This window comes from Drosophila suzukii, chromosome 2R (genome assembly GCF_043229965.1).
Source record: "Drosophila suzukii chromosome 2R, CBGP_Dsuzu_IsoJpt1.0, whole genome shotgun sequence".
Taxonomy (NCBI): domain Eukaryota; kingdom Metazoa; phylum Arthropoda; class Insecta; order Diptera; family Drosophilidae; genus Drosophila; species Drosophila suzukii.
The window spans coordinates 18,387,459-18,409,732 of NC_092081.1; the positions used below are offsets into that span (position 1 = coordinate 18,387,459).

The following is a 22,274-nucleotide window of genomic DNA, read 5'->3' on the forward strand; positions in this document are numbered from 1 at the left end:
GAAACAGATGTTATAAACACCGTTTAATATACAAAAGTATAACTAGTTTTATTAACATCAGTAAATCATTCAATTGACCCTCTTTAAGTGATTGCCCATTTTATTGAACTTGAATACAAGCTTGGTCACACTTTTTCCTGAAGATTCTGTTTTGTGGGCGTGAAGTACAGCCCGGCTTTTCAGTGGCGTCCAATCACAATTAAATTCAACCGACAATTACGGCGCACATTTTTATGTCCGCCAAAGCTGTGGCAGTTCCCACAGTGCGACTCCGAGGGGTGGACCATTGGGGGGAGTGGGTGTGGGAGGGGGCAGGGCAGGCGAAACATTTAATTAGCTAACTCAATTAAAAGAGCGTAAAACGAATTTATGTGGTCTGGCCCGGTCGGTTGGCTGGCTGGCCAGTGGTGGAGCTCACATCAGGTGTTGCGGCCATAAAACGAGTCATGTACGAAATTCCCTCACAGTCTGCATATTTCTCTGTATTTTTAGATATGTAGGTTCCCATCTTATCTACTGCTAGAGCGCCCCTCGCTGTTCGATTGAGGTGTGGTTATAAGCGCTTTTTTATTTCGGATACCGATAGCTCACCTGGCCAGGTGATGAAACTGCCATCCGATTGGCTGCCTGCGGACAGATAAAATAATCGAAGAGCGAGCAGGCCGGCAGATGCCATAGCTCTCTGTGAGTGCGAGCGAGTGGGCTATAGGGGCACTCACACAGATACGAAATACACACACCCCGACAGCCGGCGAGAGCGTGCGCACACAATTTGAATTGGGATTGGAATTGAAATTCGAAATGGAAATATCGGAATCGAAACGAAACGGTCGGAGAGTCTCGGATACACATATATTGTGGGTGGTGGAGGGCGGCGAAATTAATGAGCAAGTACTATATGTCAGATACATTTGCATCTCGCACTGAGGCAACCATTTGTTATTTGGCTCCCCAGCTTCTAATCAAAATGCTGAACCAATCGGAAGATGGCATTTTATGTATCCGTTAGATAAGCAAAAATGCTCCATAGATAATTCTAATTTTTGCTCTTTTTGTTGCTTAAAGTACTAAAAAACACCCACAAAGAAATCGAATTAAAAGAAGATACCAATGCCATACAATCTACAAGATACATTTGTTTATCTACAAGACGTTTCTGTTTCTTCAAAGTGTAATACATAAAATTGCTCAATGTAGAGTTAAATAGAATTCAACCAACTAAATAAGACAAAATACACACCTATTACTATTTCATAGTAGTTTTACTAATACTATTTTTAATATTTATGGTAGTTTTACTATTAGTTAGTCAACCAAGCAACAAAAAATACTGTTTTACTTAAAATAGTAGTATACCAGTTAAATAGAATTGTAAATTTAATTAATGCAATCAGACAGTAGTTTTATATATTACTTATAGTAGTTTTACTATTACTTGCCACAGAGCACATATTAATATTTTAAATAGTAGTAGTATATTACTAGTAGTACTCTATTCTTACACTACTATTTTAAATATTTTAAATAGTAGTATCCTACTATTTTTAAAAGTAGTATAAAAGTTAAAAGTAAACTCCAATTTTAACAATGAAATAAGAGAAAATACACGAACGTTACAATTTTATAGTAGTTCTGCTATTACGTTTTAAATAGTCACCCAAGTAGCAACAGAAAACATACTACTATTTTGAATGGGGGTGAACTACTTTTTATAGTTGTATGACTATCAAGTAAAATAGTACGTGGGTATTCTAAGACCCACGAGCATCCAAAAAAATAATATCTTTTGAATCTATGTAAACTAAATAAGAATCTTTAAGCAAATCATGGTAAATGTGTTAATAAAAGCAGTATTGACTTGAATTCTATAAAGTTACCACAATAGCTACGTGACCTTCAGCCGAATAAATCAATTCAATAAAACAGATTATATCAACAAGGGTATTTCTGTATCAGTAAGGTGGAGAAGCAGTAACCAATGTGGTAATCAATCCACATGGCTATAGAGCACTCTCCTAACCGGCTTAAATATCAATTACGTGTCCAGGAACTGATCAAAGCAATTGAAGGAGATGCAATAATTGTATCTTTCGGGCCAAGATAAACACACAGAATTGAGTTTTCTGCTCAAAATCATGTGTAAATCGCACCGCAACAACATGTCAACACTTCAGACGACCAAGTCCCTTCCCTTCCCAAAAAAAAAACCCTCCTTAGTTAAGCCTATTAAATGCCCCAAACGCTTTGTTGTACCGTCCTCGAATGTTTTGGGCCAAGTCTCTTAGCCGTTTATTTGTTTGCCTTTTGTGTTTGTCTCTTTATTTGTAATAAATATGTTTGGCCAAAGAATGGGGGAGACGGAACGAGACGCAGGTGAGTTATTAATTTCACAAGTTCTGCCTGAGTTTTCCACATTGTCGGTCGCTTATCGGGTTACATAATTGTCGTTGCATTGTCTCCCCCGCTTTTATGGAGTGTAATTATCACATACATCGCATACATATCGCTGGCGATTTGTAGGGTTTCCCCCAAGGTTCTTGGACAACAACGACGACGACTATCATTATCAGGACTTTAGACGAACTCCCCTCGTAGTTGTAATTGAGTAATTTCCACTTGAATTTCCCCTTTCAATGTGTGTTTTCTTTGCGACTTTGTGTGGGATTTGAGCAGATTGGAAGACGAAGTCGTATTCGCAGGACTTCTGCGTATCTATTTCCGTTTGGCTGTGGTCTCTTGGTCGGCTTTGGGGATTTTTGCGGTGGCATTACATTTAATATAAGTGGAATTCAGGAGGTTGGGTTCTGGGGCTGGTGTACCCCGAAAGCTAACAAGTTAAGCTGAGGAGAAGATCAAGCGTTTCTGGCACTTTCTGGCAGCGTGACGCGTGTGAATTTCAATTTGAATTCGAAATTGGTAACAATGATGCGGCTCTTTTCCCTAGCTGACAAATAACTGAACTGAAGCTGTGTCGAGGGTAATAATGATGCTGCTGGGAGACAAAAAACGAGTAGACGTGCCTCCAGCAACATTGCCCCAGTACCTTGATAGAATTTCAATTTCGCCCGGCATACAATAAAAAATCTATTAAATTTCCATCTAATCACAAAAGCAATTAATCATTGACACTATTTAGGCGCTTATTAAGCGAAACAGAATGGCTTGGCTGAGGTGAGGGAGACATTCAGATCCGGAGCTTACAGAAATGGGTGCATTGTTATGCTGATGCCTTTGTTGAAGATATAGATACACATATAGAATGCAGATACAAATGAAGATACAAATGCGACAGCCAAGTAATTACAATTCCTTTGGCCTGCGCGGTCATCGTGTGTATAAAAAGATATTGTATCTGCATCCGCGCGACATTGAATTATCGCACTGCTCTCATCTTCCATCTCGCAAACGCCTTTTTCGGGGTTGGGTTCGGCTTTGAACGGTTGACAAACTACAAAATAATAATGTGGCATTCATTGTCCGCCAAAGAAAGGCGGGATGAGATGGGGATGTCTGGTATTGTCATGCAGCGACAAGATATTTACACAATTACTCCACTCTCGAGTCGGGGATATTTTCACATACTGATTTTCCATTTTGAATTTACGTACAAAGCTAATTTATCATCACGTCGCGGCTCGAGAAACTGTAAAAACGCCGTGATGTTTTGTCCCGCTGAATGGATGCCAATATTTTTCCGTCCAGCCCCAGTGCATAAGTATTATAACCGCAAAATAAATAACAAATATAACAAACGATGCGACCAGAGAGGTACGTACATACGTCTCTGGCCAAGCCCCGTCGATTGAAGCTGTCAACGGGTACGCACAATAAAACCCTTTTGTCCCACTGCGTGAGATACTTTTAACTGCATGGGATCCAATGGGATATATGTACATATATGTATATAGGCTATATGTATATCGTATAAGCTATGGACATGGCCAAGTGCCTAATTATGTGGCCGAGTCAATTTGTTCAACGTTCGACCCATTCCGACTCGTCGCCGCTTTTTGTTTGACTTTTCTCGCTGCGGGCAAACAATAAATGTTTTGTAGTGATTAAAAAGTAGTGTGAAATCGATTATACGTATACGTACTCACATTAACCAGTTCCATGGCCCCCAGCACCGCCTCCTCCTCCCCATCACTGGACCGGATATATCCGATCTCCGTCACTCGGCTCGGACGAGTGTCAATATTTGGCCGACTTTAGCGATACATGTTAATTCCTGTTAATCGCCGAGAGTCGGGTATTTTTGATCTCTCCACTATATACGTCAAGAAATGTCCACAGCGCTGCTGGGAATTGATAGAAAAGGTGTGGGGATTACTAATATTTAATTTCCTGAAAATTGATTAGTCGATAGGTACCTATTTGGCCGAACCGTCCGATGTTAAAAAAATTATATCATTCATTAAATTTTAAAGCATAGTTTTATAAGTTCAATAAATCGCATTATTTTCATTATTTCTTTACTCTTATTGAAATTTATTATAAATTTGTATGTTTTGTTACTGATTTCACGAATAGTTTTTGGTATTAGATTTTAATTAAACATTAAATTTAATTTTTTTTTTATAAAAGTGTCAATTTCATTTCTGTATACCAAAGCGAATAATACAATAAAGTAATTTTGGTGAGCAATTTATGTGTAAACCTTTGCAAAGAGGTTAATAAAACATAAATACCTAGAAATAATTCAATCCCCTTGGTGGGGGTGTCATCCAAATGATTACTGCTGTGGAACAAATTAATGTCTTAGTTTAACAAATTGTTTAAATATATTAATATATTTGCAAAACAAACTTATAATTTTAATAAAAGAAATAGTAAGAGCGTAGACCACTTATTAGCCATTTAATATTCGTTATTTATGTTATAAAATAATATACAATAAGAAAAAAAAAACACAAAAATAACAAAAATAAATAAAAACGCAAGCAAATATAAAGAATAAGTTTAAAAAATTGCTCCATATTTTAAATACTTTTTGGATGCGTAGGGTAAGAAAGAGCATTTTTAGTATGATACAAACCGATCGGGAACAATGAAAAAAGCAACATTTTATGTAAAATATGTGAATATTGAAGTTGAAAAACATTTAAACGCAGTTCAGCAAAACATGCGACCTTCTCTCCCTTTTCTTCTCAGTTCCTACACTTTTTTAAAGCTAAACATTTCAATATTTTTGAATAAAGGCGCCATATGTTTTTCCTCTTCCATGAACATATGTAATATTTTTTCTAACCTGGTAGCACCAACCTTCATTCTGTAAGTTTTCAACAGATGGCGCCAGATCGGAAAGCTTTTGGTAGCGACAAAAATACACATTTTAGGCTGCGTTTGATTTTAGTGTTCAAAATCTGCAAATAATAAATTCTTCGAATTTAAAAATATTATATCTGATTTCAAATAATTATTTAAAAACCAGTTGTGAACTATTTTTAAAATAAATTTCCGAGAAAACTTACAATTTTAAGAAAACAAAAAGGCCTGAAAGTATGCACTTTACAGACTAGAACCCCCAAAAGTATGCAATATTGACTAAAATGAAATTCTGGGTGAGAAACAACCCTTTGTAACGGATTCCATTTCAATAATCCCATAAAACGACGTTTATGAATTCATAAATTCAGGAAGCTAATTTCTACGGTCTGGTAGTCTATTCTCTGTACAAAATGTTATCAATTGCTTTTATTACCCGAGCAATACTCCCCCAATAAATTGGTTTCCGATAAGTAAGGTGATATCAAAACCGGCCTCCAATATTGTGGATAAAAAGAGAACCCCCATTGCAGAGCCCTAAAACAACCACAACATATCGCACGCGAATAAAACTTATCAAATAGAAAACCGATCTTTGCGTCAATGCGGAATTAATATAGTGGATATTCAGGGTTTTTTTATACATCTATATGTATAGATAAAATCCGTACTAGGGTACACTGAGCGAAACAATGGGAAATAATTACTTTAGGTAACATGCTCAATTAAGTGCCCTATTATAAGAATTACCCAAAAAAATCCAAAGAGATCACATCAATTTGTCATTCGGAGAGTGCCCCTCTGTAGTAATAGTTCAGCGTAAAATTGTAGAATCAAAACAAAAGTCGAAAAAAACGTGAAGGCAAGTGGAAAATTTAGTGCTCGACTAACCGGATACCACGCAGACATATTTTTTGATGGATGGCTAAAGTATTGTGACAAGGGCTTTTGTTCCCAACGATCCCTTGGCAACGTATCGTATCTAACCCTACAGCTTATTTAGTCGAACTTTTATAACCAAAAAAATTTTTGCAACCTTAAACCCCCTCCTTTTTTGGGGATTTGTTAAGAAAAATGTTAAACCTGAATAAAAAGAAAAAATCTTTTAAAGTCATTTCATGACCTAAACGTTATGAGGAAACATTTTGAAACGCTTTATTTGAGATAAGTTATTATTTTTTTACCCTTTTCTTATTTGGCTTTGATCTATTAGCTTCGATTTTTTAAGTACTTAAAGTGTGCTCACTCAATGCTATTGCTTTATCATTTTCGCCTGAGTTAGGGAATATTCCACTCGGGCAAAGGAAGTTCGAGCTGTTGATCAGACCCTCGGCACTATCTAGATTGACGCGCATCGCACAGGTACACCGTATACCCACCTGGTGATTGGGTATCGTGTCTAATGGCACTTACGGTTTTTGCTGCCCCGCTTTTATGGCATGCCTTTTTTGCGATATTTGGTTTTGATTTTGCTTTTTATTTTGATTTGGATGGGCGCTTGGTGGTTTTTGTTAAGCGGCGACAGCGTTTACTCTCAGTCAGTCAATTTCAGTCGGAGCCAGTCGATCGGCGCTCGAAAGCGAAACTCACATGCGTCGCACCGCCTGCAGATACAGATACAAATACCCGTTCCGCAGATACAGATACAACGTCCGCCAGTCAAGAGTCCGAATTCGCGACACGCAGTGAAGTTGTGCACGGAATCCGATTCAGGAAAAATTACCATTGCAAACGGGAAATTCAATTAGCAGCCGGCTCCGTCAAGTGCCTCACAAAAAAAATAAAAAAGGAATAAAATAAAATAGCTACACTACAATAGGAGTAAAAGTGCAAAGAAATGCCAGTGCAACAAGAGCAGTCTACGGTTATCGGTCAGCAAATAAAGATGGGCAACGAGGAGCCATCAAATGCCAAACATAAGCCCAAAAGGTGCGAAATAATTTGCTATTTCTTACAACATTTGATTTCGTATTCAAATTTTTGACACACTTTCGGTGCCACGTTGCGTATACGTCACGTGCTCACATGTGTTTTTAGCCCCTCCGCCGTCGAAAAACCAGAAATATCAGAAAATCGAAATTTATTTTTGGCCCCGCGAATCAAGAACTGAACTGCAAATACAAGAAAAAAAAACAAATGCCGCCGTTTGTTTATTTATTTTGCATTTTCGCAGGCCGTCCAACCAGTTTCGGTTAACGAGCTCTGCTAGACAGCAACGATGTGTCCATAAATCATGGCAGTCTGGCTAAGACCAAAAATCGTACATATATTATACAGCATATAATAGTAATAATAATGGTATCATATTATAATGCTCAAAGTGGATCAAAGACTGTGTCACATGCGCGGGAGTTTTACGTTGGCAGATCGATAAACATCTCTATCCATCCATCCACTTCTATTCACATCTTTGATTCGAAGCGGTTTCATTGAATTTATTTATTAATCTAGCGAGTTAAATTGCTTCTACCTCGATCGCTGGCATACATAGTTGCCGTGTATAATTTATTATCGAACTTCAAATGTTCCGCCGTGGAATGGTCTATGCAAATCATTGGGTGCATATCGTTTAAGGTGCGCGTCATAAGTTTAAGCATTCGGTGTCGAAACGAGTGTCAAGGCCACAAGGAAATCCGTCATGGAAATCCAAATGGCCATAAAAGCCTTCCGATGTCGATAAGTGACGTGCTAGCCGTGAGTGATAAGTGCTATCTCAAGTGAGTTCCATGAAATTCAGCTAGGAATCTTTCGGGTAAGTTTTCCAATCACGGCAACCTTGAAGGTAAGAGTTAACAATATAAAAACAAATGTAAGCAAATATGGGGGGTATTAATCCCTATCTTTCTAACCCCCTCTTGGTTTGTCTTATCTAAGAAGGGCGCGACACTTCAGGCCAATTTAAGTGGTTTTATAGGTGTAATCAAAATGATAATCACTTGACTGTTATGGATTTTGTCCTACTTTGATTATATGACAATCTCTTAGTTATGAGCATTAATCTATGTTTCAAAAATGTAGCGCCACTCAATATCAATTGAAGTGTTATTATACTTGTTGTCAAATTGATTAGCACTAGCTTAGTTCACATCATCATCATTTTGTCATCATTTGTTGACCGTTAAGTATTCTGATAATTGCTTTAAATTGTTTTCCTAATAAGTATGACTGTCATGTTTGTACTTATTTTTAATTGTACAGTATCAATGCTTCCCATGTGTTTAAATATGGAAATTAAGGGGATGTGTAATTTTTTATGTGAGTCTGCGTGACTATTGTATCCGTAAATATGGTTTTTGTAGTTAATATCATTTGGTTGACTAATGTGTACAAAATTAAGTCATTATTAGGAGAGATGATGAAACATATAACCTTAATTTGCTAACCATCTTTCTTAAAAATATTTATTTCTTCAAGACAATTTAGTCTTACAATTATAATTACAGTTAAATTTTAATTATGGTTTTTTTTGTTACGTTATTCGCATAATATTCGAGAGCTTCAAGTTAAACATTCGATCAAATAACATATAACTCTTATACATTTTGATTTATTCAATTTTATATTTTTTTCATTAGGTTTCCGAAAATATTTAAATCGAGTAATAAGCCATTAAAGCTAATTTTGACTAGTAAATCTTATAGTTTATTTATGTAATTTCCATCATACATGAATTTTTTTTATAGACCTTAATAAATAAAATATAAAACAATTATTTTTAAACCGTATAATAATATTAAAAAAAAGTAGTTTTAATTTGATGACTAATACATTTTTAATTAATGAACAATTCACTTTAGGCTTATAGTATTGAAAATAACTAAATTAATGAATAATAGTGCTGCTCCAATGACTAACTTGTTTTTAACCGCAGTTTCTGTAGGTCATACATTTTAATATGATATATAAATTTCAAGCTGAGAAGTTTTTTTTTAAATATGTCACATAAAAACAAACTTAAGATGTTTATGGGAAATTTTAAACTGATTTTACTTGCTCAAATTCTTAATATTTAAAATACGAAGCACAAATTGCGAACAGCTTATGCCACTCTACATCGGGCACTGCTTTACACTGCTTGCCCGATGAGTGCTGTATCTGCTGTTTAATATAAAGCTTATATTTACGTGAATTATGTTGCTTGCTATCGCTATCAAATGCTGGCATCACTGGCGCAAGAACGCAGCGTTGACTGAGCAGCTGGCGTTTTTTAGCTGGAGCGATAAGAGCTCAACTTTCGAAGCCGACTGCGCTGCCACTGCTTTGCACTGCTTGCTTTGGCTTCTTGTTGGCAGCGACTGCGCTGCCTTGATAGCAACAATAATAATACGCCATGGTGACCAACAGCGACGCCGACTGCGCAGCCCACTCGCAGTCGATCGCGCGTATTTAGCTGGAGGCCTTTTCCCCACTCAATAGCAAACAAACGATCGACCGGAACGCAGGTTAGTTTGACTCTCGGTGATCTTCGAGTGTGCGTTAATTAGTTGGCAAACTTGTATTAAAATTTCATTAAAACACAAGTGAGCAGAGAGGAGATTTTGATATAAAAAGGCTTGCAGTGCGTTGACTGGAGGCAAATGCCTTTTGCATAACGCGTTTTGAAATTGGCGGGCTCGTATTTTTAAATATTGTGGACTGCTTCCTGGGTTTATAACAAAAAAAAACGAGTGATACATTTAAAGTGATTGGTTGCCTGAATATTTCCATATCTCCCAGAGTGTGAGTGTTTTTGGCTTCGATTTCTGTTTTGGCACGCGTGTAGAAGTAAATTTTATTCAAATATTTAACTTTGTCTGGGTTATCTTGGCCAACTTTCCATTTCGGCTTGCGGCGGACTTATCGCCGCGGCCATAAAAAGTAATATTCCCACTCCCACAGGGCCACTGGGTGCCTGGAATAGTGATCGCTGATCAAACAAGCGAAGAACAATCGAAAACACCCAGGCACTTGGCTTGCACATTTATTAATATTGTTGTTTATCGACTACCGCATTATTGACTTATAATTATGTGCATTATTTAGCGTTTGCACCTGATGATAGGCGAGCCTGCAGTAATTGTCAGTGATCCCACGATTGCGCAACTGGCCAACCGGGTAATTAGATAAGGCCAAATTGTAATTCACCTAGAGTACGTATTTCCCATCATTCTCCATACCGCTTCTTTATCCCATTTGACATTCATTTAACACTTGCCTTGGGCTTAACAAGCGACTCTACCGGAGAATGTTTATTTTTAAAGAACTGTGCCATGCTTTTCGGTTTTTGGAAAACGTTTCCACTCTATGCGCGCATACATTTGCCTGCTGTTCTACTTTAGCTCTTAGCTATATATATATAAATGGTATATGTATATATGTTTGCACAGGGGCATTGTTGTTTTTGTATACTAATTAGACGTCGGCTGGTGTGGCGGTCTTATCAAAATTATCATTGAAAAATAAGTATAGCAGCACGATTGGCGGGTTCACTCGATTCTATAAAATAAAAATCAACCTGATAAGTAAACAAACGGAATTTCTGGGCCTTGGATCAGGCGATTTTTGCATAGTGCTGAAGCTAAATTGATCATTTTATGATACTTTAAGTGCACATGTGGTGTGTGGGCACTCGAAATTATTTTTATAAATATTGTTTACATACAAACATTTGGTGAGTGATTGTGTGTAAAGCCGTTCTCGTCTGAAGTTTTATCTGCGCACTTCGACAACTTGAAATCACACTCCCACCAAAAAAAAACCAAAAACACCAACATACACATTTTTTTGGCTGCCTTGAAGGTTGAGGTTTTGATAGTGTTGTTAGCTTAATAGCAACAGCAGAACTCTCTTATAATTTCGGAAACAAAAAATTAACAATTGCTTAAGTGTTTGGGGAATTCTTCAGTTCTGACTTCAGGGTTTGCAAAATAATCCGATTTATTTGAAACAAAAACTCAGAGATATGAAAAATCAATTCCATATTTGAAAGTCGTCAAAGATTAATGATTATCTAAAGTAAAATAATTCCCCCTTCGATGTTTTTCAAACCACTAAATAAAATTCGAATACCCTATCTATAGCGTACAATAATGAATGACTACCAAAATCTAGATTTTATATAAGTTGACACATGCCTTTGATTACTTTCATTTCGGGGAATCTCACGAGTTACTCCATAATTTGTGCTAATTAAATTTGATAAATCAATCAACTGGCAAATCGCGTGCCCCGCCGATAAGTTAGTGGCTCTATTAAACGGATTCTGATTTGGTCTAATTGTTTTGTCATCGTATGATCAAGAAACCGGTTATACACGGAACCATCCATCACCCAGGCTCAAATTGGGCCAGTCAGGTGTCCAATATGGTGTTTCCTACATGCTAATTTCCTATAATCTAATCCAGTTTTATGCTACGTATGTATAACACCGTGATTTTTCACAGTTGGTTGATGTCATTCAATCCCACGACATCATATTTGTGCTTGGCAAACCGTAACCACTCGGGAATGTGATTAAGTTAGTTGCCTTAGCACTTGATAAGGTGCTCTGCCGTAGAAACCTTAGGGTTATCAATTGGGCCTCAGCCGTCATTGAGCAAAGTTTGGTTCCAATTCAAGACTTGGCTGTTGTATAATTCATAAGCTCTAGCTTAATGTGGCTTAGTTCGAGTGTATAAGTATGTGTCATTCACTCCTTATCGCCTTGCACACTTTGGATTATCAGATGGGGCTGCACATACTACTTGTATATATAGAAGTGGGTATTAATAGCAGGGGCAGCAGTGAAACGAACTTCTTGATTAGAAAGCCACATTGAACCATAAATTTACGACTGACAAGCCTTCTTTGTGGCTCCGAAGAATTCTTAGCCTAGGTCAATGACAAATGTTTATCAGGGCTCATAATAAGAGCTATTTGTTAGTAGCTAATTAATTAGTTGTCTGGTATGGTCTAATAATTACAAAGCTTTCCACAAGTAATAAGAGCAATCAAGTCTCAAGTGGCCCAACCTCGTGGCTGCCTGATAAGAAAGAGCTCCTAATTTTACCCACAAAATCAGAAACCTTCAGCTTTTTAAGCACCTGACTCTTTTGGGCTGAGAACTTGAGCCGTAGGCGCCTCCTTTCTTCTCCAGCCAGCTCTTAATTACCCCTCGTATTTACAACCCTAAATAACTTGGCCAGAAGCCTGTGCACATGGTACTCCGAGGTAGCGATGCCATCAACCTGTTGCGCAATTTGAACGTCAACAGTTTCCATTGCCCCCTGATAAGCCGAAAAGATAAGAATAAGACCCAGTCTAGGAAGAGGCTGCTGTGAATCAAGATCAATGGAAACTATAATGAGCTTCAATTACAATCCAGCTGGTAATTGGAATGCAATAAAAAACTAATATACTTTGTAGTTTCGCTTCAATAAGTCGTCAGGCGATCAATATCGGACTTTGGAATGCTCATAAATGCGGGGCGATGTCAAAAGTCTGACGGGTAAATCCGATTTGAGTTGGCCCAATTATGGCCAAATTAAGCCTGTGATATTACGCCGGCAGACAATTAGACAGACAGCCAATCCCAAATACACCATCACTCAGTTCGTTATCAGTTTATTATACAGTGGTTTATGGTTTATTGTCCACGAGTTTTAGGGCCGGTTGCAAAAAATCACTTTTTAAGCAGTCACAACTATCAGAAATATGGGTTGAGTCTTATCAGCCGCGATTGATTAACAACAATTCTTTAGGTTAACCAGTTTTTTACGATGAGCTTCTGGCTAAAGGTTTATAGCACAAGTCGGCCGAGTCCCATAAAGCGGTCATAGGGAATAGTTCTGCTTAGACTAAGCCGCCACACGTGCAGCGTACAACAGCAGTAAGTTACTAACATATATAAAAGACAAATTGTCATTGTATTGCATGCCGAACGTTAGTTTATTACTAACAGAATTAGTAATAACTAACATTTAATGACTGGTTAGTGATAAGGAAGCTCTTATAGAAGCTCTCTAAAAAGCTAACTGATCGAAGCTTTACCTTTACTAAAGGTGAAAATATAATCCTCTCGGAAAAGCTTATCAAAAAAGCTGCTAGGAGTTCTTATCGCACACCTCTGCTAATTAACAGAGGGAACTTCCAGCATATAACAGCTGCATTAACACTCATAACCCAAAATATGGACATAGAACCTCCCAGTCACGTTCCGTCACTTAGACAAACAATGAAAATGGATTATATTAATAAAGATCCATCATCCCGATTAATTAGGGCCCCTGGCCATTGGAAATCGTGGCCCATGCCGAGATCCCATGAATGATACGTGATCCTTGGGGGCATGAAAAAAAAATATAATAAAAGTGCAGGTGGTAATTAAATTATTAGCATGCGCTGTGTATTATTTATTTTTAACCTTTCGATCCATCGCGTGTTTATTGTTTTGACTTTGGTCTCTTTGTATTTGGCCAAAACTTGTCGCTCTCTTTGGGACCAACTGTCAATGAGTGGGCCAAACATTTGCTTTTGGCCTAGGGCCAAAAAGCTTTTCTTAGCCATTTTCTCCAAGAATAAATTATGGTATAAAAAGAGAAAAGTGTTTGGAAAATATATTTAAAGAGGTCAGTAAGGTTCAAAAGTTCTGAATATGTTCCACACAGATTACCTGGGTTATCGTGCTTGGGCTTATGCAATCCTAAGGCTTTCAAAATATTTATTTTTAATTTTTTTATTGCCAGCTGCCGCTCCAATTGTGATTGAGACATTTAATAACGCAAATTGCGTGCAATTTGATCGACAGCCGTGCTGAGATTTGCGGTGATTTGTTTGCCACATTGCGTACTCCGATTCACGCAATGCCTCGCCAATTGCAGCAATTGCAATTGATAGGAATAGGAATCAAGATCGTCGGTGGTAATTGATAGGCGGTCACTCTGTTATCAATCCGCAGTGGCCAGTTTCAATTGTCCAGATCGTCACGCACTTGCACCACATAACAGTCAACCACCCATCAACCCACCCCCTCCTACACTGACAATAATTATACTTATTTTCAAGATCAATTTGCGTTTAGTTTCACACTTAAAGCCAGCATTTTACAAATAGCAGGCAATTACTTATCATCAGTTACTAGTTGCTGATCAACATAGTTTGCAATGGTTTTGGATTTTTCTAAGCATAAAACATTGTTTCCGAAAAACCTTATATATAGGGAAAGACAGAAATAAAATTTTTTTTTTATATTTCTTTTATAAAATATTATATTTATTATTTCTGCAACTTTCTTCACCTTAAAACCGGTTAGATTAATATCTGTTTAAGCAATAACAGTATGTTAACTTTCAAGCAAAGTGTTAATATCTGGTTTTGTTTCATGTAATAATATCTATATTATTTCTCACGTTTTATAAGATTTAAAACCCGGAGATCGAAAAGGTGCAAGTGAGAGGAAACATTGCTCCAGAGATTATGGTCCAAAGCGATAAAAGATGAGAGCGAGCGAGAGGAGAGCCACAAATGATGCTCATAAATTCTGGACTTTCGACTTTTTTATGCTCCGCCAGTAGGATTTGCTAATTTCTACATCTTTGTGTGGGTTTGTGGTCTGCTTCTCGGGGTAAATATATGGTGGTGTGGGTCTCTCTCGCAGCACGGGAGCTAAAAATGGGCTTTTGATTTACGCAATATTGTATAGATATAGATATAAATATTTGCCTATGGCTACTCCAACACCTCAGATTGACATTGACAGTCCCGCTGTCGCTTTGTAAATTTTCACTCGCTCCTAAACAGTCGGCAAGTGCGAAAAGTCGGTCGAAAAAAAATATAGTGAGATATATTGTCAAGATCTAAGACTAAAAACAAACAAGTGTCAAAATGAGCCACGAGATTCGGTAAATATTTGGGCCAAAAAAAATAGAAAATACAGAAAGATAGTTCCTGAAAGAGAGACACCCAAAAGTATGTGAATCGATTACCAGTAACATGGATTTTATAATCACAATAAATGGACTAAAACCTACAGTTTCTGGAAGCAATTGCTCGAGTGGCTGATAACAGTGACAAAGATTGGTTATTGTGTTATAGACCATGCTTTGATTCGGATTCCTTGTTATTTTTATTTTGGCAATTTATCTATGAACTCAATTGACAGCTGAACAGCCAATCGCAACAGCTACTGTAGTACTTCATAAAGTACGAAGTACTCCATGTTAATCTAACTGTCGATTGTCTTAGTCTCATTGGGACATTCCCACTGCAAGCATCGTGTTTTGGATCGGAACAAGTTTGAAAAATCGATGCTATGTCAACGAACCGTGAACAGCAGGGGGTGGATCAGCAAGGGGTGGAAAATGCCTTAGAAATCCCCCAAGAAGGAGAACAGTTGCAAAGGTCTTAAATAAAGAAAATATGTATAAAGTTTCACAATCGTTAATTTGTAAGCGTATGGCGAAAAGATTAAATTCCTATTGAAAAGCCTAGGGTATCGATAGGATGGTATAAGATAGGATATGATTGATGAAGTTATTAGACTGGTTTGCCTAAAAAGAGACAGAGAGATAGGACAAAAAGAGAGGGTTGCCAGTTTTTTAGTGAGGCATTTCTCAACTGCTACTCCGACCTTTTCAGTTGCTGTAAGGTATTCAAAATGAAGGGATCGACGCTGGACAAAATCTCCGCCTTCCTGGGCGAGCTCATCGGCACGGGAATCCTGGTCTTCCTGGGCTGCATGGGCTGTGTGAGTACGGAGGCCTTCCATAACAGTCATCTGCAGATTGTCCTGAACTTTGGATTCGCCGTCCTTGTGGCCATCCAGTGCTTTGGCTGCGTATCCGGAGCTCATTTGAATCCCGCCGTAACGGTAGCCGCCTATATCTATGATATGGTCTCCTTATCCATGGCCTTTGCCTACTTTGCCGCCCAGATGCTGGGTGCCTTTATAGGATACGGCCTGCTGATGGTCCTGCTGCCCAAAGACACCCTCGTGGGCGGCGGACACGGCCTCTGCGTGACCGTGCCCCACCCTTCGGTGCTCCCGGGACAGGCCTTCGGCATCGAGTTCGTCATCACCTCCATCCTGATCATCGTCTGCTGCGGCGTCTGGGATCCGCGCAACTCCAAGTTCCACGACTCGGTGGGCATCCGTTTCGGTCTGGCCATTGCCTGTCTTGCCTGTGCTGCCGTAAGTTGAAACATAACTACCCCATCCCAACACGAAATTGTACAGTTTTTATATAATAATGTATAATCATAACGCGCCTGCATCTAAGGGTGGTTTTAAAAGCTGCGGCAAGTTCCTCACATGTTGCTAGGCAGCTGCGGAACCTTTTTAAAACCACCTTTAGGTTTAAGTTTTACTTTACTTTACTCAAACAAAGAGCTTAATATTATATATAATATTTACTCAATAACTATTCATTTAATAATGAAATGAATATAATATTCACATTACCTTAGTACCCTTAAAATATCTTAGAATACTACCTATTCAGAGTATGATGATTAACCTATCCATTTTATTTTAGGGTCCCTTCACCGGTGCCAGCATGAATCCTGCCAGGTCCTTCGCTCCCGCCCTGTGGAACACCAACTTCCAGTCCAACTGGATCTACTGGCTGGCTCCCCTGAGCGCCTCCGCCATCACCGCCTACGCCTACAAGGTCGTCTTCCGCAGGGAGGTCGTGGAGGCCGAGATCACCTCCAACGAGAAACTGCGCCACCTGGAGGACGTCCAGCTGTCGTAGGTGCCAAAGTGCCAAAGACATTGCTGTAGTGAAAAAGCCTTAACTAATTTACTTGTAATCTAAGACGCCGAATTTTATAATAATGCATTCATTGTACGCTAATATTAATAGTGTTCTCACAAAGTGCTCGAACGTTTCGAAAGCTTTCAAATGTACATTCACACTTTTCGAAACAATTACTCACTTGGTGAATACACTAGTTGCCTTCAGTAATAAAGAACATCGAGATTTTAAATCTATTCTAAACCAAGAACTAAGTTTTTTATTGTTTTTAACAACCAAATCTTAAATTTTTCACTGATGAGGGAAACCCCCATGCTCTTTGGAAAGTCCCAAGAAAATATTACAATATAATTGGGTTTGATCTTCCGCTATTTAATATAATAAACATTGACTTATTTAGCTTCGCCACATTAAATGGTATGTTAGGACTGCAACGATAATAATTATAAATAATTATAAAAAATAATTATATCTCGTTAGATTAAGAGATTACACTTTCGGGTAATGGTTATTATAGCCCATTAGATTTGTGGAGGAAGATATCTTTGATCCCGTCCCTATCTGACTCTTAGCAGCTTACGTTGATTGACCCTAAGTCACCTGAGATCTTCATTTATAATTCATTCTTGGAAATAACAAAAAAATGTGTCTGTGAAAGTATCAAGTCATTGGGAAATTTGGTCATAAGATTTTTAAATATTTTAAGTAGTCACAAATCGACCAATCAAACTACACTTAACGTAAGCTTATCAGCAGACGCTGAATTAGAGCCACCCAATAATTCCCTGACATGAGTGACTATAGAAAAAATGCTAAAATAATTCAGTTATTGTACGTTGTGTAGCTTGTAGACTATGGTCTACGTATGATACATATGTTTGAAGATTTAAATTTCACAATGAACTATGTTTGATATACATGGTTCGAGGTTTAAATTGAACTTCGACTTATATGTGATATGCAAATTCTTATTTTACTTGGAAATTCCTAAAAATCATTAGGGTTTAAGCGTGAGTCTATATACTATAGACCTGGTTTATTGGCCTTGTTAAAACGACTCAGACAGTGGCTGGCCCAAGAAGTATTGTCCAAGGCTTGGCGCCCCGTTCGCCAACCGATAAAGATCTTAATGAGATAAGATTGAGCACAAATCGGGCCAAATGGCAGTGGCGCTTATCAGGCCGATAATTATGGCTGAGCAAAGCCCCCAAAAATGCGCCTTGATGGATTGATCTATCCTAAATGGAAATCTGCGTACGATAATTAGCATTAAGGTTTTATAATGGATATTGATTGATTGCCGTAAATTTGGCTGTTCGTTGGGTTGGGACACTTGGGCAGTCGCCCATTATTTTGGCAGTAGTGTTCAGTCAGCATGTCGCAACAGAAGCAAAAATCGCAAGAGTCCAATCCGACCGCCAGGTGGCGCTTGGAAGGATCGCACAGAAGTGCCTTGGCCTCCTTTTTCGGGGAATTTGTGGCCACTGCAGTCTTTGTTTTTGTGGCCTGCATGGGCTGTGTTGAGACTCCAGTGTTTCAGAACTCCCATTTCCGAAGTGGTCTCACCTTTGGCCTGGCCATCCTGATAGCTATCCAATGTTTTGGATCAGTTTCGGGGGCCCATTTGAATCCTGCCATTACCCTGGCTGCCTGGCTTTACGGAGCAATTGGTTGGAAAAAGGCTATTGCATATTTTGTAGCCCAGGCTGCCGGAGCCTTGATTGGATATGGAATCCTGGTAGCTGTTCTACCAGAAAGTTCCATCAAAGGAGTGGATAATCCAGCGGGTGTTTGCGTAACTGTTTTGGCCCCGGAAATCAGCGAACTTCAGGGAGTTTTCATAGAGTTCCTCATCACTTGCTGTCTGGTAATGGTGGCCTGTTCCGTCTGGGATCCCCGAAATGTCAAGTTCCAGGACTCGGTGCCCGTTAGATTTGGCCTCACTGTTTCCTGTCTCATCCTCACAGCAGTTAGTATTTATTTTTAAACCTACTAAGAAACCAGAGTCGAACTTAGAGCTCTCCTTTCAGGGTCTCTTCACGGGAGCCAGTATGAACCCAACCAGATCGTTGGGTCCCGCTGTTTGGAATAACTCTTGGGCACATCATTGGATCTACTGGGTGGGTCCTTTGGTGGCAGGAGCTGTCACCTCACTGATCTATAAAATGGCGTTCAAGGGCGATGAAGAGATAGATTTGAGGAGCTCCGATGCCAAGATACGCATGATCGGGGAGGTTATAGTGCAATAAATAATTGTATATCATCTAGCTGTAAATATCGAATCTTAACGAAATAAATATAATTAAATATTCTTATAAGATATCAGTGTTATATAAATATGAAATCTTTAACCTTAAATTTAAATTGCAGAATGCATACCTAAATAATTTTTATTTTTTTATGATCACCACCACTCTGAAACACGAGGTGGTTCCTTTACTTAAAATGGTATAATGTAATTCCTTTAATCTGTTCTGTTCCTAGGATTCACGAATATTTTAGCGACTCACCAATCTTAGTTTCTAAATATATTAGATTTTTATAGCATACATTTGGGATAAACGAATATTGGCTTTTTTGGGGGCTCGTATTTGTTTGTGAATCGTACACATACAATCAAATATATCAGAACCAAAGCCTTTAAGATCGTGAAAATATTTGTTGATCGTTGCTGATAGGTAACCCTTTTAAATTCCATTAAGCTAGAGATAATTTATTGCGCATGAATGATTTTCAAGGGTTCCGTAGATAGTACTTCCCTGACAAAAACAATTTATTTCACCACTTACATTAAAACCATTACAATGACATTTGGCTTTAAGCATATTGATGATTTTGTTTACGGCAGCTTCCTTATCAGCCCACCAAATATGCTTATTTAATGTCCAGTCACAGTTATGAGTTGTCTCCAACTTGATAATAGACGTCATTTAAGTGGTCATACACACTCGAGTTAATAGAACACACAAGCCCGAATGTTCGGCTATTCTTAAGTAAATACAAGTATATAGGACTGCTGGCTGATAAACGAGCCGAGGCGATTAGACACCCTGATGATTGTGGGACGAGACTGCCGGCGATTAAGAGCCCCGCGATATAGTATGCGATTCCATTGAGTACTTGGAGTGCACTCCAGTCCACGTTGAACCACGTCCCCGTTTGGGTTAATCGCTCGTGTCCACGACCAGAAATAATGGCTAAGACCACAAGGTGATTCCCTAAAGTTTAAACGCTTTTAAACCGGAAACAACAGAGTGAAAAATCAAGTTCATGTTCTTGTTAAAAGATAACCGCTCAGAATTCAAGACCATATAATAAATAATTGTAAATTAAAAACAATGAATTGTGACACAAGAAAAAAATTATAATGTCATGTGGCATTTTTATACAACGGACTCTAAGTATACGTATCAAAACTCCAATATCTCAATTCACTAAAATATAGTGGAGTCCATCCTTCTGTAAAACAACGCATCTCGAGCGAAAAACCTAAGTGACCAAAAAGTTCAAAGTGGATAAATATTTAAATCATTATAGATCATATTTTCCTTTACGTCCTTAAGTTACTCTTATATGAAGAGCGATTTTAAAAAGGAAATTGGAAAAATATCATTAATACAATTGGTACAAATTATACGTAACCAAATGACCACTGAAATATCAAATGTATATTTACATTTTAAAAGACAAATATCTTTTATATTACTTTTGTTAAATTTACTAACTCTTAATATATAAAAAAAGAGACTTTTTACTAAGTGGATAATTTGTTCTATCTTACAGCCGTTCAACATGCTGGCTGCTGCAGCGTCGCCAGCTGGACAATATCTCAATAGTTCTTGCCGAAATGATAGCCACCGCCATGTTGATGTTCCTGGGTTGCATGGGATGCGTCCAGAATTCCGTTTTCACCAACTCAAACTTCCAGAGCGCCGTAAACTTTGGGTTCGTAGTGCTGATCTGTATCCAGTGTTTCGGCTGTGTGTGTGGAGCCCACTTGAATCCCGCCGTCACCTTGGCCACCTATGTCTACAACATGATCTCGCTGCCAATGGCTCTGGCCTACTTTGTGGCCCAAATGGTGGGTGCCTTTATAGGGTACGGACTGCTGAAGGCTGTGCTTCCTGAGAGTGCCATCTACAGCTCGGATACGCCCAATGGAGTATGCCTCACATCGCTCAATAGCACCTTGACCAGCTGGCAGGGCCTGGCCGTTGAGTTCCTGATCACCTGCGTCCTCATCTCCATTTGCTGCGGGGTCTGGGATCCCCGAAATGCCACAAAACAGGATTCCGTGCCGGTGCGTTTCGGCCTGGCCATCGCCTGCCTTTCACTCACAGCGGTAAGTAGGACTTATTTTAATAATACAATAATATAAGAAACGAGTCTCTCGTGATATATTTATGCAAATAAAAATCAAAAATGTATATCACGGTTCCTTAAAGTGTGGCAGATTTTAGTTAAATACAATATTTATACAACACATTTATCTTTTGCCTTAAGTTTAATCCATATACAAAATATCTTTAAAAATTCCAGAAGATTAAACCTTTTTGTGATGATAATAAATCAATTAATAATGGGAAATAACGCTCAGTTCCTTAAATAAACACTTTAAAAAGTCTATCACTATATATTTAAAAGTAATCAGGCAAATGCACTTGACTTTTTGCTATTGATGATAACCAAATTTTAAATCGGCACATAATCAGTTTAATATATTTTTGAGATTAGTTAAAATCAAACCAGCTGTCAAAATAGCAATCTAAGTGCTTGTTAAGGAAATGCTTACTAACACAATGACTTTCTTTTTTAACCTTCAAGCTTACATTGTTCTAATTTCCGAACCCACTTTTATCCACTTACAGGGCCAACTGACTGGCGCCAGCATGAATCCAGCCCGATCCTTTGCCCCAGCGATTTGGAATGGTGCGTGGGACAACCATTGGATCTACTGGGCTGGGCCCATGGCTGCGGCACTTTTCACCTCAGTGATCTACAAGTACGCCTTCCGGCGGGAGGTTGAGGATTTGGACGAGGTCGATGAGACCACAATGTCAACCAAGCGAACCTCGGAGGCGGAACTCGCCTAGAAATGATTTAGTACCCATTAGACAAGTTATCGTTTAAGTTTGTGTGAGTTGAATGCGGATTAGTTTTAAGTTGCGAAGCGTACAAATAAATACCTTAAATGAAATCTTACGACTGCCGACTCTATATAAATAATCTAATGTAAATGCTATGCTTATCTGGAGGAGATTACTTTTATGCCATCGCAGAACGCTTATCGTTAATAAT

At 38.4% G+C, this 22,274-nt stretch overlaps 3 protein-coding genes across 5 annotated transcripts; all 3 read left to right on the forward strand.

Moving 5' to 3' along the window:
* The first annotated feature begins 6,808 nt into the window (after window positions 1–6,808).
* Window positions 6,809–22,178, forward strand: Eglp2 (Entomoglyceroporin 2). 2 transcript variants are annotated; one of them, XM_017074169.4, is made up of 3 exons: window positions 6,809–7,194; window positions 20,760–21,318; window positions 21,845–22,178. In XM_017074169.4, exons 1-3 carry the CDS (start codon window positions 7,103–7,105, stop codon window positions 22,067–22,069), a joined length of 876 nt encoding a protein of 291 aa, XP_016929658.2. In that variant the 5' UTR covers window positions 6,809–7,102; the 3' UTR covers window positions 22,070–22,178. The 2 variants fall into 2 exon arrangements, with proteins under 2 accessions (XP_016929658.2, XP_016929659.2); XM_017074170.4 differs by lacking the exon at window positions 6,809–7,194 and adding an exon at window positions 20,043–20,186.
* Window positions 9,558–17,226, forward strand: Eglp4 (Entomoglyceroporin 4). Of its 2 annotated transcripts, none has more exons than XM_017074173.4 (3): window positions 9,558–9,707; window positions 15,859–16,411; window positions 16,755–17,226. In XM_017074173.4, exons 2-3 carry the CDS (start codon window positions 15,878–15,880, stop codon window positions 16,971–16,973), a joined length of 753 nt encoding a protein of 250 aa, XP_016929662.1. In that variant the 5' UTR covers window positions 9,558–9,707; window positions 15,859–15,877; the 3' UTR covers window positions 16,974–17,226. The 2 variants fall into 2 exon arrangements, with proteins under 2 accessions (XP_016929662.1, XP_016929661.1); XM_017074172.3 differs by lacking the exon at window positions 9,558–9,707 and adding an exon at window positions 14,982–15,122.
* Eglp3 (Entomoglyceroporin 3) lies at window positions 18,214–19,294 on the forward strand. Its single transcript, XM_017074171.4, has 2 exons — window positions 18,214–18,945; window positions 19,007–19,294. The coding sequence occupies exons 1-2, from the start codon at window positions 18,352–18,354 to the stop codon at window positions 19,223–19,225; spliced, it is 813 nt and encodes a 270-aa protein (XP_016929660.2). The 5' UTR covers window positions 18,214–18,351; the 3' UTR covers window positions 19,226–19,294.
* Window positions 22,179–22,274: the final 96 nt, after the last annotated feature.

What these genes read in the sequence shown, in the direction of transcription:
- Eglp3 (XM_017074171.4), top strand. Translation starts at nt 18,352, where the DNA reads ATGTCGCAACAGAAGCAAAAATCGCAAGAGTCCAATCCGACCGCCAGG. An exon ending in CCTGTCTCATCCTCACAGCA is followed by an intron (nt 18,946 to 19,006) that starts GTTAGTATTTAT and finishes CTCTCCTTTCAG; the next exon opens with GGTCTCTTCACGGGAGCCAG.
- Eglp2 (XM_017074169.4), top strand. Translation starts at nt 7,103, where the DNA reads ATGCCAGTGCAACAAGAGCAGTCTACGGTTATCGGTCAGCAAATAAAG. An exon ending in GCCAAACATAAGCCCAAAAG is followed by an intron (nt 7,195 to 20,759) that starts GTGCGAAATAAT and finishes TCTATCTTACAG; the next exon opens with CCGTTCAACATGCTGGCTGC. An exon ending in CCTGCCTTTCACTCACAGCG is followed by an intron (nt 21,319 to 21,844) that starts GTAAGTAGGACT and finishes ATCCACTTACAG; the next exon opens with GGCCAACTGACTGGCGCCAG.
- Eglp4 (XM_017074172.3), top strand. An exon ending in CCTGTCTTGCCTGTGCTGCC is followed by an intron (nt 16,412 to 16,754) that starts GTAAGTTGAAAC and finishes ATTTTATTTTAG; the next exon opens with GGTCCCTTCACCGGTGCCAG.